Genomic DNA, 15,508 nt, shown 5'->3' on the forward strand with positions numbered 1-15,508 from the left:
CTGTCTTAAAGTTTGGCTGTTAGGGGCTGAAGAGAGGACTCAGTGGTGAAGAGCACCTATTGCTCTTGCAGAGGACCAAGTTGAGTTCCCAGTACCCCCCAGCAGGTGCCTCCAAAATGCCTGTGACTTCAGTTTCAGGGGATTAGATACCCTCTTCTGGATTTTGCAAGATAATGCATGCATGTATGCCTGCATGCAAATATGCACAAATCTATACATGCATGCACATATGCACATGCACACATATACTCATAATTAAAAAAATAAATCTTCAGAACCAAAACTGGCTGTTAGATTGTTGGGAATTTCTAGTTCCCCCTTAGAAAGTTAGACATATTCCTACCCTTATGCCAATGCCAGGAATCTGAAAATTTAGGACATTGTCAGTCTGTCAGGGAGCCGAGGTTACAGAACAGCCATCTGATTTATAGTATAAGAACGGGTATTCCAAGAAAAAGATGGTATATGAATACTTGCTTACCTGAAACAGACAGAATGAGCATCAATCAAAAGAATGCAGTTGAAAGTTTAAAAGTATTGTTAAAGAGCTAATACAGATTAGTATGAAGAGATCAATCTCAGGGATCATGTGTGGATTCAGGCATATAGATTACACCCCTTCAAGCCTTTCTCTGTAGACTCCATCAGATTCTTAATAGTGAAGGTTGAAGCTAGTATGGAAGTACTGGGAAAGTACCTTCCTTCATTGGATAGTCTTGGAGTAAAGGGACAGTAGCCAGTGGAGGAATCTGTGCCTGGATTATTATTTATTTTTAGACAGATATTTACTGTACATTTATAAATTTATTCATTTACTTATTTTTAAATAGCCTAGGTTGGTCTTGATCTGAGAATCCCCTTGCCTTAGTCTCTCTAGTTCTTGGGATTATAGAACTGTACCATTGTTCTCAGAGCTTGCTTCCTTTTTTCTTTCCTATTAGACAAAAGCCTTAAGCATTGCATGGGAAGGAAGTCGCAAGGAAACCTCCTCTTCATGAGGGAGGAACAAGAATGTATGCTGAGTTCCTAATGCTAGGGAAAAGAGTAGCACAGAGAAGACCATTCCAGAACATTGCCTAAAACTGAGGCTTAATGAGAATGCCTGAGAAGTCCCAGTCCTCCCCTCATGGAGGACACCAACAGTGGAGCAGTGTAACAGTGGAGTTCCTTGAGAGTTCCCGAGCATGCAGGCAGACTATAGGAGAGATGGTGTAACAGGTAAACCCAAGACTGGAGTTCAGCAGCCACCGAAAAATACTTCTGGCAAACCAGTCCCTGTCGTGAACACAAGGAGTGGCTTAAGGAATTAGAAGCTAGTGGTTCATCATTGGTAACGATAGCAGAAGGGCTCACTGAGCAAGCTCATTTCCTGACTAGATTGACTCAGTCTCTGTAGGCTTGGCAGAGGAAAGGCGTTCCCATTTCCAGGCATACAGACTATTTACCTCTGATTTCAACTGTCCCACAGAGGATGTCCTGCTTTAAAAAAAAGGCATAAAAAGGAAAAACAATATGAGACCAAGTCACTAATGGAACCAAATTCTTAAGACACAGATATTCAAACTACTAGATACAGAATTTAAAATAACTAATAATGCTGAGCTGTGTAATAGAAAAAGCCAGATCAGCTGTATGATGGAGTAGAATATTTCAACTAAAAAAAAATCTTATGAAAAGTGTAGTAGCAGAGCTGAAGAATGGCTTCACTAATAAACATGTCAATAAACATGGTGTAAATACGTGAAAAATTAAATCTGAAATGCAAACAGAAAAAATGTAAAAAAAAAAAAAAAAGCCAGCATCCTAGAGTTGTAGGACAATATCAGATGGTCTTAATGTATAACTTAAGTCTGAAGGAGATGATGGAAGAAACATTTGAGACCAGTGGCCAAGAATTTTCCAGAATTAATGACATCAAACTAGGATGGATATAAATCATAAGAACATGAGATAAGTCATCCTTTTCCAAACAAATGAAAGACAGGAAAACACCAGACATGGTTTACTCAGAGTGCTGACCACTGAAGAGGAAGACAATTAACATAATTATATATTATTTTATTTGTAACATAATATGTAATAATTAATATAATATCTAGTTTTATATATATATAAAAAATATATATATAAATTATGGGGGGGTATTTTGCCTGCATGTATATCTGTATGCACTTATGTGCCTGGTACCCACAGAGGCCAGAAAAGGACCTAACCTGAATCTGGAGTGAAGAGATGGTTGTGAGTAAGCCACTGTGTAGGTGTGGAGGAAACCAGCCAGGCTTCTCTGCAAGAGCAGGTGGTGCTCTGAACTGCTGAGCAGTGTCCATATCCACTTTTACTCCCCGAGCCCAAGACATTTTATTAGGACTTTCTTTGTTCCGTTTTCTGCTTTTACATCTTTACTGAAAATCAACCGAGATATTTATTTTAACTGATGTTAAGATAATTTTTTTCTGTACTCTATATTCTGTTTTGTAGTTTGACATTTTCTGTATTTTTTTATGCTGCTTTGATTACTGTTGCTTTGTAATGTGGTTTGTGGTCTTGTTTGTTGCTTCCAGCTCTGTTCCTTTTAGTTTAGGATTGCTGTCCTAGTCTTTGTTAAGTGTCATGGACTGAGTGAGTTACAAAGAGGCTTATCTAGTGGCCTTCTTCCTGGTAGAGTTCTGGAGTGGTGTAGGGTATCACATGCTGAAAGTGAGGGAGCACTCCAACCAGTAGCCAGGCTGTATGAATTCTGACTCTTGAGATAATGCAGTAGTCTCATGTGTGTATTCACATGGGCATAGCCTTAGTTACTATTTGTTTATTTGCTTGTTTTAGATTGAAATTTTTTGAAAAAATTATTACTATTATTATTTTATGTGCATCAGTATTTGGCCTACATTTATGTTTGTGCACCACATGTAAGCAGGGCAGTGGAGGCTAGAAGGGCATCAGAGCCTTGTAAGCTGCCATGTGGGAGGGTGCTAGGAATCAAATCATAGGTCCTCTTGAAGAACAGCCTTAATCACTGAGCCATCATGTAGCCTGCAAAGGAAATGAGTGACAGCCTACAGGAAGGTAAATGGAATGACAAGGGAGAAAGAGGTATGTTGGTTAGGGGTTGGCTGGTTAGTCAGGCCTGTAGCCTCAGAGGCTGTGGCGAACAGGAAGCCTAGTGAACTGATTAACATTCAGGAGCTTTTTCCTCTCTCAGTTCCAAAAGTGCACACCATAAGACTTTGCCATCACTGGTTTTGTGTGTGTGTGCGCATGCGTGTGTGTATGTGTGCTTGTGTGAAAGGCTGTCAGGGCTGTTATGAAGCTTGGTTATTAAAGCTGTCTTTAGGAGCAGCTTTATTATAGGGCAAAGGATTTTTGTTTTGTATATGTCCTGTATGGGAATGAGATATGTAGGCTAGCCACCTGTCTTTTTTATTTCATATAGGAAGTGTTAACCTACCTTTTTTTTTTCTTTTTGTTACTCACGAGTGTCTTGGTTAGCAGATTTCAAAGTGTTTTCTTCAAATAAGTTGTTTACACGGCATATGAGGTTTTGGGACCCATCCCCTTGAGTGTTTCTATCAGTGGAGAGGCAGAGTACTTTGAGCTCAGGGTCTTGAGCCAGTAATTGAAGTATTTGCACACAGAGGAAGGAAGTGATTTGCAGAATAAAGGAGTGTTAACTGCCTCACTTCCCCTGGAAGATGGGAAAAGCTTCAGCCATAGCAGCACCCTTCTCTAACTAATGAAAAATAGAGCACTCTGGCAGCTCTGTCCTGCTGCCTTCCAGGTCACAGCCCTGCCTGGTGCTGCATCCAGTACTTGAATGCTTTTGCTGTTTTTATTTTCCTCTTTCTGTCTCCGTCTCTTTCATTCTTTCTTTTTTGAGACAGTATCTCACTATATACTCTCGTCTGCCTGGAACTTGCTATGTTAAGGCCAGCTGGCCTCAAACTCACAAAGGTCAGCCTGTTCTGTCTCCCAAGTGCTCAGGTTTAAGGTATTTGGTTTTTTAGTGAAATCTCAGATGTGCTAATTTAGGCTCAGAGGAGATAATGTTCAAGGTGAACTTTGATCACCAAGATGCTATGGTAGAATAACTACTGTCCATGGTAAAATAACTACTATCTTGTCTGTATAGAATTCCAGAAACTGTGGAGGAGTGTCACTGTGGATTCAATGGATGAAGAGAAAATTGAAGAGTATCTGAAGCGACAGGGTATTTCTTCTATGCAGGAATCTGGACCAAAGAAAGTGGTATGTAATCTTGAGAAGAACAGTGTGGTCCCTTCTCTGAACTGTTAGCTGCTTCTTGTCCTGCTTTCTGTCAAGTGTAGTAGTGATGGCTTCTGATGGAGACAAAGCACAGAAAGTCACTTCCTCTCTATTGAGTTACATAGTTGTGTTAAGCTTTGTGCCTGCCTATTTATTTCCAATGGAGGTTTATGCCCTGTGGTATCAGAAGGCACCAGGTCTAGTTGAAGGCTGGGTATGTGCTGTGAATGGGCTTTGTGAGGCCAACCTCCAAGCAGGAACAAAGAAAAGGCTCAAAACCCTTCGTTTTTGCTGCTGGTCTCTGGGCCTAGTTGAGTAAATCTGAAGCATCTGTCACCTGGGGTCACTATTGTATTTACCTGTTTTTATCTTGTCCTGCAGGCCTCTATTCAGAGAAGGAAAAAGCCTGCTTCACAGAAAAAGCGGCGGTTTAAGACTCACAATGAACACTTGGCTGGAGTGCTGAAGGATTACTCGGACATTACCCCTGGGAAATAGGGAATATTTTTATCATTAAACAAAGTTGCAGACACACAGTCAAGATCTTCCTTGATGCTTGGAATCTGAAGACTTACTGCCTTCCCATCTGCTCCTTGGACTGAGGAGAGGAGCAGTTCAGTTTACAGAACAGGAGCGATTACCAAACTCATTGTTTTCATCTAGCAGGCTAGTGGGGATGGGTGTTCCTGTTTAAGTTTCTGGGTTTATTTTATTTTTCTAGAAAGACACTTAGCATGGCACTCAGGTGTCTTTGCTATTTATCTTGATTTCTAAATGGTTCTTGATTCCATGTTTTCTCTATTGCTTTAGAACAAGTTGGCGAATAGTGCTGAATACAGTGTTTGTTTATTCCAAGAGAAAATATTTATAATAAAATTGTTTGTAGGAGGATCTTTAAGAAGTTAGGAAATTCAGTTTGTCTCTTTTAATTCTTGAAAATGGAAGGGAGCTGCTGCAGTTCCAGACTTGCCAGGGTGGGTGTTTGGGATGTGACAGAGATTGGAGTCGCTTCTGGTGGCACTTACGTGGACTTATTTTTGGACACAGGGGTATGTCTCTGGTTAATAAGCTAAGCAATAAAATTACACTAAATGTATTTGTTAATGCTTTCTTTTAAAAAGCTAACTCAGCATTTAGCAGGTTGGATTCATGATTTGCTCCCATGTTGAACAAGGTTCTTGCCAAACTGAACATGAGCTTCACCGTATCCCAGCTCTCAGGTGGCTGTTTCTGGTGGAGGGACCCTCTGTCACCTGTTACAGTCCAGTTCAGTGCGGGCCATCACCAAGTGTGGTGGATTTTTAGGGTTTTCACTGTACTTGTAAAGAAGGTGTTGTCTCGCCTGCACTTTCTTCTGACGTGCCACGCTCCTTTGAGCTGGTCATAGGTCTCCTCTCCCACACTGAATGGTACTGGAATATAAATCGGGTTTGGTATTCTCAAAAAAGGCATGACAGTAACCTGAAGCATTGGGCTTCTGATGAATACTTCATACTCATTTAATGACATCTGTTTACCTTACTTTTCTTACCTCTTGAGCTCTAAAGTATAGTCTAAGGGTATACCTTTGATTAATAAGCTAAGCAATAAAATTATGCAAAATGTAATTGTTAATGCTTTTAAAAGGCATTTAGTAGCTGTACTGTGGCTATCACATCACTTAGAGTATGAGAAATTTACTGTTTTGCTTGTCTGAAGATTTTTGCTTATGGCATCAAGTTGGCTTTCCCCATAAATCTAGAATTCACTTATCTCCTGGCAGGTGCCTCCATTTGCAAACTATGTTCTCCATGGTTGTGGGCAAGGTCTGGAAGTACAAGTCTGTCTGTCTCATGCACTTCATCCAGCTTTGTAAGGAGGCAGCCCTGAGGCCTCTTGGACAGGTAGGTGCTCAGATAATGCTTTATTGCCAGGTCTGTGTCCCAGTGATTTCCAGCTAAGTCTGCCCTCGTTAGTTTTCTGATGTGATAATTTATTTTAATTTCTTACACAGAAATGAAGAAACTAAAGTCTCATTGGTTGCCAGACTTGTAACTTGACTAATTTTGTTTTATTCACTTGCATTGTCTTACAAGCATTGTTTCCCTTGGCCTATAGCCTACATGAGTAGTCTCTGCTGAAGTGCGGGGACCGCATCACTGGGTGATGTGTGGGGAGTAGGTAGTCTCTGTGGGAAACTTGAGAGCCTGGTGGAGTTCAGTGGCTGTAATAAAAAAAGAAAGGATTCTGGCAGCAGTTCTTCTGGGTGACTAAAGACATTCCTTCAGAAATTCCAAGTTGAAGTCTTGGTCTCACCTCGGCCTGTTTCTGCCAGAACTGCTGCCACTTAGAAACAAGTGGGAATGGGCACGGTTGGGAGAGTTAAAAGGCTGAGACAGTCGTCAGTGCATCTGATCTATAATTCATCACAATCACAGGAGGCTTTTAGGACTAGCTAGGAGAAACACAGTTCAACTTAGATAAAGTATTAAAAAGTGAACATTTGGCTGCTGCTGTCACAGCCTGTAAACGTGGTCAGATGATGGGTGGACCCAGGGGGTGAGGAAACACTCAATACTTGTTGATGTGAGTAGGGGGAGGCAATATAGGAGCGTCAGTCCCTGTACTTCTGGGAGCCTGTGGATGTACAGCGCTGCATTTCTCTTCTGAGCCTTTGTTTGAAATCACTAGAGCAGCAGCATGTTCTGAAGGTAGGCACTTATGTGGGACAGTACAGTTGGATTTATGAATTTCCCAGTTGTTGTAATGGCAGTTATCTAAGGCAGAGAAGATGTTTCTAGTTACTGTTTTTACTTTGAAATCAATCATTTCTATTTAAATTGTTTTTTTTTTTTTTTTAATCAAGTTTTGATGACGGTTGTTAGTTGAGCCTAGTGTGTGCCAGGGGACCAGTGATGACCTTTTGTCTATTTGCTGTCTTTGGAGCTGCATGTAGGACAGTTCAGTGTTTCCCAGTGGGTCTGGCCCGAGAGATCAGTAGGTGTTCACGAAAAAGGGAGGATCTGTGGGAACTTGGAAACCCCCTCAGACTAATTTGGAACAGCTGACTCTGGCCTGTCTTGTGAGTCTAGAGAGAACATGCTTTGGAAAGACAGAATAGGACCTGACACTCTATCACTGCCCCTCTCCTTGTTCTAGATGAAAAGCACATTGTTCTTCATAAATGGCTTTCCACAAGAAAGCCATTGTGTATGGCTGGCCCTTGACACCTTAAACATATCTTATCTTGGAAGCTGGGTGTGATATGGCATGGCCAATACTTGCATGGGAGAAATACCTCCCTCTTTAGCAGATTGACAGAGGGTCCTCTGGAAGTATGGGCTGCAGTATGGCCCAGCCCTACTGGCTTGTAAACTGATTAGCACATTCCTATGACCTCATGCTTTCAAGACTGGTGAAAGGCCAGTGACTTTTCACCTGACCCGAACACTACATGCACACGGCTCTGGGTTCAATCTGTAGGACAAAACAAACAGCCTGAATTCAGTAAGTCCAGTTCTAAAAATGTCAAAAACAGGTTTACTTTTGCACTTGACTGTTGTGAGACACTGAATGTGTTTTCCAAGTACTTGTAGAAGAAAAATCTCCTTTGCCCAGGTAAATATTTCAGTTTGAACATTGCTTCAAGTTGCATTTAGGCCTGTTTTTGTTCAAAAGAAAACAACTTAGGTGAAGTTTAAGCATTTGACCAGTCAAGTTTCTCAGTGGGACTAGGGATGGGAATGGGCCTGACTTTGTAGTTCCTTGATGCTGAGTTTTCTACCTCTTGCCTCGGCTCCATGAATGCTGGGAATCACAGGCTTGTGGCACTTCTAATCTGCATCACGTTCCTTGTTTCTAAGTGAGGAGGGCATAGGAACAGTAGAGACAAAGGCTTCTGGGGGAAGCTTTTGTTTTGTTTTTTTTTAAATTGAAAGGCTTGCTTCACTGGTATTTTTTTTTTTCTTTTTTTTTTAGGTTAATTCATTTTTATAAGTACTTTCTAATGTTATGTGTATTGGTGTTTTGCCTGCATGTATGTCTGTGTGAAGGTGTCATCAGATCTTGGTGTTACAGACAGTTCTAAGCTGTAAGACTTCCCTCCTCCCCCAGTAAAGTGGAAAATTAGTCTGGCTTATCTCCTGAGGTACATCAGTAAAGGAGAACTTGCTGGTATCACTAGGCTACAAAGGAGGAAAGTATGAAACAGTTCTTGCATGATGGCTTCTTTTGAAACTTTTGGATCTAGCCAGAGCAGGGCAGTTGACCAAGGGTTAGTATTGGTAATGTTAATCCTGTATGTGTGTTCTTCAGGGGTGACAAAAATGGAACTTTAATCAAACTGACAACTGCATGTAGTTTGTTCAGCACCACTCATTAAAAGTTTTAAGCGTTTTTGAAGGACTAGTATTTCAGAGAACATGTCACTTGTTGCTGACATTCTCTACTCTTCCAAGAAAGTTGTAAATTGTTTTGTCATATAGAATATACCCCTGGTTTAAAAGTTAAAGAGGCGGCGGTGGTGTGGTGGTGCAGAGGTAGGCGGATTGTGGTGAGTTTGAGGCCAGCCTGGTCTACAAAGCGAGTCTAGGAAGTCAAGGCTACACAGAAAAACCCTATCTCGAACTCCTCCTCAACAAAAAAAAGTAAAGAGAGGAAGAGAGCATCCATTATGCTTTTATACCAGGGAAGAGGGACTATTTTCACTTAGTGGTCGGCTGCCTCAGTGGTCAGGAGTGCAGGAGTATTTAATGTCTGTATTTCTAGCATTGAGCTTGTCTTGCCCAAGCTCTCAGAAGTCACCTGGGTTCTGTTGTCTTGTCATAGATACAAGAAATCTCAGTTATTGAGATGCAGAATTCAGATTGTTGGCTGTGCTTTCTCGGGTAATGCTTGCAGTCCTCCTGTTTTATCCTTCTGGTGCTGGGATTATGAACCTTCACCTCTATGTCTGTCTAACTAAGGATGTTCGTTGTACCACATAACTAAGGATGCTATGTTGGAATGGAGCAGTAATAGCTACAGAGTTCATATGATGTGGGCAGACATGCAAACACAGGTCCAGTGACTTACGTGCTGATGTGATTAACTACAAGTATTCTCATTTGGAAACTTAAGATTCTCAATGCTCACCTTAAGTTGTAATTTAGTTCAGGGTGATATTTAATTCTAGTTGATAGTTTTATAGTTAGTCTTATATTCCTGGGGAGAGTCCATTTGGCTCACTTACCATTCTTTTTAAGCCTATTTAAGTGAGACCTTTTTATAAGCGATCAAGAGTAAGCAAATAAACCAACGTGTCCTTTTCTAATCCAAAGTTACTGGTTCCCAGAGGCCCTGTATTCATTTCTGCTAGTAGTGACAGACATTTCTAGAGAAAGGTACTGCCTTGGGTGTTAACTGCTTGGTCAGGGGTCACATAACGGGCTTGTACTGGATCGGGATACCCCGTGCACATAACTACTCTCAGCACATCCCAAGGCCTCTTGTGGAAAATACATAAGTGACTGGTTAGGATGGCAATAGCTTGAGGTAGTGATGGTCATTAGTGAAGCTGTGTGGTAGCCTCAGGTGCCGTAGAGCTGTGTGGAACCTCACAACTAGGCTGAAGGCCAAGCCACATGATCAGTTTATTCCATAGAGCAAACTTGTTGTGTAGCCAAGGATGACCCTGAACTTCTGATTCTCCTTGCCTCACCTTCCCAATGCTAGGATCCCAGGACTGACATGAGGGGTTTTATAAAACTCCTAGGCAAGTACTTGACCAGCTGAGATACATCTTGGGGAGTACATCCAAGAGCTGGAGGGTGGCTGTGGAAGCTGGACTGGTCTTTGTGAATGCCAGCCGATCGGGAAGCAGTGACCATGGCTTGGTTTTGGTGGCTAGTTTCTGGAAAAATGTTACAAACTGAAAATAGCAGTGCTGAGATTGAAAGTAACCAGTGACTTCTGAACGATAGATGAGAGCGGGGCTGGCACTGGGAAGGTGAGGCAAGTAGAATCAGAAGTTCAGGGTCACCTTTGGCTGCGCAACAGGTCTGCTATAAGCCTGGAATTCCTAAGACCTGGGAGTGGGGACATAGAGTAAGTAGAACACCGTCATCTTGGTTAATCAGCAGCCACATTTCTCTAGATTTTAAATCTTTAAAAAAGAAAACAACTTTCATTTTATGTGTTGTGTATGGACTGTGTGGCTGGCTGCCAGAGAGGATATTATACCCTATGGACCTCAAGTTGCTTCTGGGAATCATTAGATGTGGGTGCTGGGAACCTAACTCCAGTCCTCTGCAAGAACAGGAAGCTCTCTCCTAACTTCTGAGCCATCTATCCCCAACAGCATCTGGCAGCCTCCCCGACCCACCCAAGACAGCATCTCATTGTTTGACTTTGGCTGTCCTAGAACTCATGATGTGGACCAGGCTGGACTCAGTCTCAAAGGATCTGTCTGCCTCTTGGGGTTTAAGGTGCATGCCATTATGCCTGACAAAGCTTAATAATTTTGAGCTCAGACTTTGCAGGTGAGGGTGGTTGGTACCCGCTGAACCGAGTAAAAGGAAGCCCGGGTGTGTGGATCCCTCGGTGACACCTGGCTATGTTGTAGTTACCCTCAACTCCCATCACTCTGTGTGATGGGTCTCACTCAGTCTGCCTCAGCCTGGAAATGGAAATCTCTGCATTGTGAGTAAGTTGTCAGACAATCATGTAATAGCTGGGATAAACTTTATTGTTTTTTTTTTAAAAACAACAATAGAAAAGTACCTTTACACAATTTATAAAAGCATAATCGATGGTGAAGTAGCTCTCTTTAAAGCAAATAGAGGAGTCTCACAGCCAATGGTTCTGAGGGCATGAGCAGTTCCTGAGCACCAACGCGGATGTCTATGTCCTCAGTGGCTGCCTGCCCCCTTTACTCTAGTTCATAGTGAAAAGGCCTTTACTCCAGGCCTTGGCGCTTCTCTTTTTAATAACCTTTAAAAACTTGACATTTTTATTTCTAAAGAAAAATAGTGAACCCCCCCAACCATTGATATAATCATTAAAACATGACTTTTTCTAAACAACACAAGCAGATCAATAACAAAGATACAAAGATTGTGATTATGTCTAGCTGTATCAGCAGCTGGGAATTCTGAGGTCATTATAGTCTTACACATGGCTCTTGTCTGAGGAGCGGGAGAACCTGTGCTGTCACAGCCTCTGGAAATGTGTTGGCATACAACACAAGACTGACTCTGGGCTTTGAAGACTTGAAGCAAAGGTAACAGCTTTCATTGCAAATTGGCCACGATTACTTGTCCCGCCCTGTGCAATGCACTAGGTAGTCTCAAGATGCGCACACAGTGTTCCAGAGGATGTGATGGACGGTGTATCTGACACAGCTGCCAGACTATAGCACAGCAGCTCAGGTAGGCCAGTGCTTTGCTGAGTCACTTGAGAGAGATGTGATGCCCATTGCAGCCTGGGTTGGGCAAAGCCTGCTCCTACTGTGGCCATGTTTGCCTCCAAACCATGGTCCCTCCACTTAGTGAGGTGGACCTTACTGTTCCACTGAGGAAGTGAGAACAATTTATGGAAGCTGAGTGGTATATTAGGTCACACGCTCTGAAGGTGCTCATAAATGGTAAGAATAAATATAAGTATAAAATGGCAATACGCTACTTGGCACAGTTAGAATAATTGCAGCCAGAGCTGCCATAATTTTCAGATGGTGCACCATGCTCAGGAGGCATTACCTAAGTAGTCTTTTCCCAGTTGTGAATATACTATGATAGCAGATGCTCTTGGGGGCACTGATTGTCTTGCAGGGAGATCCCTGGGAGGCAGGATTACGGAGCTAATACTGCAGAAGCTCATGTCTACACCATGTTACGAATATGCCAGGCAGATGGAGTCCACACACTCACAACACAACCGTGGAAACTTTGATGCTATTTAGAGACATGCCTCAAACATGCAGCTTATTTCGTAAGAAAAACAAGATAAACACCATTAAAAGCATTCAAAAACCAAGCGCAGAAGTCATTATCTAACCTAGTATAAGTTTCCATCCTTCCACACTTAAAATGTCTGTTATAAAAATACTAACTGTCTTGGCTTTTACTGATGCCTTTGTTCTATATGTCTCCAAACTGTACAGAAATGTCAGACCATGCATTCACAAATAACACATATTTCTTAAAATTATACAGTGTAAAAGAGTAAAACACATTTTATTATATATATTTTTTTCTTTGAGGGTAACAGATGTGTGATAGAGGCTGTGGCGAAGTCTTGAAGGGATCAAAACTGGGCAAGGTGTTTTCGAGCCTGAAACAGAAAGAAAATGTGTTGGGAGAACAACGTTGACAATCTAATACAGCACCAAGGGCTCCTATGAGACTGGTAGTCTCAGTAAACTCGTGGGTGGTGGAAGAAGACTTCAAGCTAAGTGTAATCAGCACTGGAGGCTAAGGTAGGAGCAGCAGCTGGGGTTACAGATCAGCCAGGCTAGAGAGGGACCCTGGCTGAAGAAGATACAGAAAGGGGTCCAGCTAGAGGGCTCAGTGGATAAGCATATTAACTGTCAATGACCAGAGTTCAATCCTGGGGACTCAAATGGTAAAATGAGAACAGAATCTTGCAAGTTGTCCCCTCACCTATCTTACCTCCACACACACTAAAAAATGTAAAACAAAAGTCCCTCTTTGCTCTGAAGTATCAACAAATTTTTGTGGCAGATTCTGAACCTGGTCCTGGAATTGTTTTTGTTGGATGGATTGATTGATTTCCGTTTGAAAGCTTGCTTTGTTACCCAGGCTACTCACAGTCCTCCCACTGAGTCCTGCCAATCTATGCTATCCACAGCTATGTAGTACTGTCTGGGATACTCTGGAAGCCTATTTTTATTCTGTCATTCATGTTGTATTCTCCAGCTCCCTGTATTTTCTTGCTATCCTATTGACAGGTTAGCTATCTTACTGACAGGTTAGACTCATGTTGTAAAACACAGAAAGGGTATAAATACCAGCAGACTAGAATAGGATTTTGTACAGAGAAATGCTTATGTGATGGTGATAATAATGGCCCTCAAGTTTCATGGCACAAATACAGCCACCATGTGCCTGTGGAGCTTGGAAAGGTACTAGGGAGAAGGTGGGCTGTACACAGCTTTTCAGAGCAGGACCTGACATGCATGGGTGTACTGTGCTGTCAGTCTGTGCTTTTGTCTCTCCCGGTTGCAAATATGGAATCCCAGCACATGAACAGCTGCTTCCTGTAGAGAGCTGTAGGAAAGCTTTAGCCTTGCACAGTGACCACTTCCTTCTCCCTGTCCTCTGACAGCAGCAGTTTTCACTCAGAAGCATTTATCTGGCAGGAATAAACAACAAAATGAACAACTAAAACTCCTTGAGGAAATTCTCCCTTTCTGCTTCCTCTGCCTGTTGGTGTTCTGCTGCTGATGACCAGCGAGGGCTGAATATCCTGTGATGCTCAGTTGAGGAGAATCTGTGTCCATCTCTAGGCAGGCAATCCCAGAGGCATGGGGAGCTCAGGCAGCCTGGACTACACATGAGCTCCTGGCTAGTCAAAGCCACATTGTTACACCCACTTTTAAGTCAGTCACCAAAACCACTTCTCCCTGGGACTGGGTGGGTTCCAGAGTTCCCACAACCTAGGTGTGCATCAGGTGACACTTCCCTGGCTGGGTGAGAGGAGGGGGACTCGGACAGAAGGTGGTGTCACCTTTTAGGTGACAGCAATGGAAATTCCTTTGTGAGCCTCTGGCTTCATAGCCTGACTCACTTCCTCACATCACTGATCTGCCAAAGGAGCTTCTGCTGACGCACTGATCCTCTTTGAGCATTCCTGCCTTGCTCCCCATAGACAGCTGCTTCATAGAAATGACACATTTTCACCATCTACAGCTGTACCTCTTAACCCTGACTACAATCCATCAACCCCAAGCTATGTGCTGCAGGGGCTCACGAGGCGCAGCACTGGGCTTTAGGAACAGAATAGGTCTGTGGAGATCATTCTGCCTCAGAGATGGACATCTTGGGAATGCAGTCAGCCAGTGAACATAACTTAGTGTGATGCTGCTTTCAGAGACCCTGAGAAAGATGACAGCATGGGCAAGCTACGGGAACAAGCCTGACACTACGGCTGTGCCAGAGTAGGCAGCTGAACAGTAGTCTAAATTAACCTTGTGCACTGGGGCTTGCTTTCTGCTCCACTCAAATCTCAACATTGGTATTTGTTCCTGACCAAGGCCTTGGGCAGCTGTGTCCCTAGCATCATCCTTCTACCAACCTCTAACTTCTAGTCTTTAGCCATTTTGCCTTGAGTCAAAAGATGAAAATGATTCTTTCAGCAGCTTCTCATGCATCTTTCATACTTCTTCCTACCTTTGATCTCTCATTACAGCAGTTCTCAACCTTCCTGATGCTGTAACCCTTTGATACAGTTCCTCAAGTTGTGGTGACTCCGAACCATAAAATTATTTTGTTGTTACTTCATAACTGTAATTCTGCTACTGAAATTAATCTTTTTTTTAGACTAAGCAAAAAGCTGCATATTTATCTTGCTTGTGCCTTGAACACTTTCACAATGATTTTCTGCTTCTCAATAAGGAAAGCCCGCTTGATCCTGTCACACACATGTTTGGCACACATGGAATCACCATAGGCCCTGCTGACAAGCTTCTTTGTCTTAGACAAGTCTCATAAGGAAGGACTTTGGTCCTCACAGCATGAACCCCTTGAAGTCTGCCTGGGCACACACCATATGCAGATTTAGGTGATTTCCCAACCTCCTTGGTATACAGGTAAGCAATCCTGTTGCCAGGGGTTCAAGACAGCCTGGATTTGTTAGAGGCTCTATTGTAGGAGTGCCTACAATATGTCAAAATATGTCAAAAGCTGCACCATTCTGAGTGCCTCTAAGCACCATCCCCATAAATCCTAATGTAAATAACTGATGTGTGACTCCTGTGAGAGGGTTGTTTGTTCCCCAAAGGGATTGAGACCCGCTGCATTGGTGCATCCTTCAAGACTGTCTCAGGCTTTTTTTCTCCCTTTTTGTGAACACCCCCCTCACCAACATTTATAGACTCAGTTTTTGAAAACTTACCTTTCCCTAGGCCCCTCCATCAAGAAGGGCTCTGTAATGAGAGAAGTCCCTACAGAACTGCTGGGCAGGAATTATCTTGGATATTCTTTTCTTCCCTAAGATGCTCCTCCTCAACCCCAGATGGAGGGTACAGCAAAATGTCCCTTCGTTCTGACACTTG

At 42.6% G+C, this 15,508-nt stretch overlaps 2 protein-coding genes across 8 annotated transcripts in view; one reads left to right on the top strand and one right to left on the bottom strand.

Moving 5' to 3' along the window:
- Gtf2e2 (general transcription factor IIE subunit 2) overlaps positions 1-5,356 on the top strand; it is a 51,616-nt gene extending 46,260 nt beyond the window's left edge. For all 5 annotated transcript variants that reach the window (XM_021636498.2, XM_021636497.2, XM_021636499.2 and 2 more), the window contains 2 exons: positions 4,127-4,242; positions 4,642-5,356. In XM_021636498.2, coding sequence (XP_021492173.1) covers positions 4,127-4,242; positions 4,642-4,758 — 233 coding nt within the window. In that variant the 3' untranslated portion in view covers positions 4,759-5,356. The remainder of the gene's footprint in view (positions 1-4,126; positions 4,243-4,641) is intronic.
- A 5,586-nt stretch (positions 5,357-10,942) lies between these two features.
- Rbpms (RNA binding protein, mRNA processing factor) overlaps positions 10,943-15,508 on the bottom strand; it is a 152,323-nt gene continuing 147,757 nt past the window's right edge. For all 3 annotated transcript variants that reach the window (XR_002476392.2, XM_060381605.1, XM_021636504.2), the window contains one exon: positions 10,943-12,546. Coding sequence is in view for 1 of the 3 variants with exons in the window: in XM_060381605.1 (XP_060237588.1) it covers positions 12,520-12,546 (27 nt within the window). In the remaining 2 variants the exon portion in view is untranslated. The remainder of the gene's footprint in view (positions 12,547-15,508) is intronic.

Source organism: Meriones unguiculatus, chromosome 4 (genome assembly GCF_030254825.1).
Source record: "Meriones unguiculatus strain TT.TT164.6M chromosome 4, Bangor_MerUng_6.1, whole genome shotgun sequence".
NCBI lineage: Eukaryota > Metazoa > Chordata > Mammalia > Rodentia > Muridae > Meriones > Meriones unguiculatus.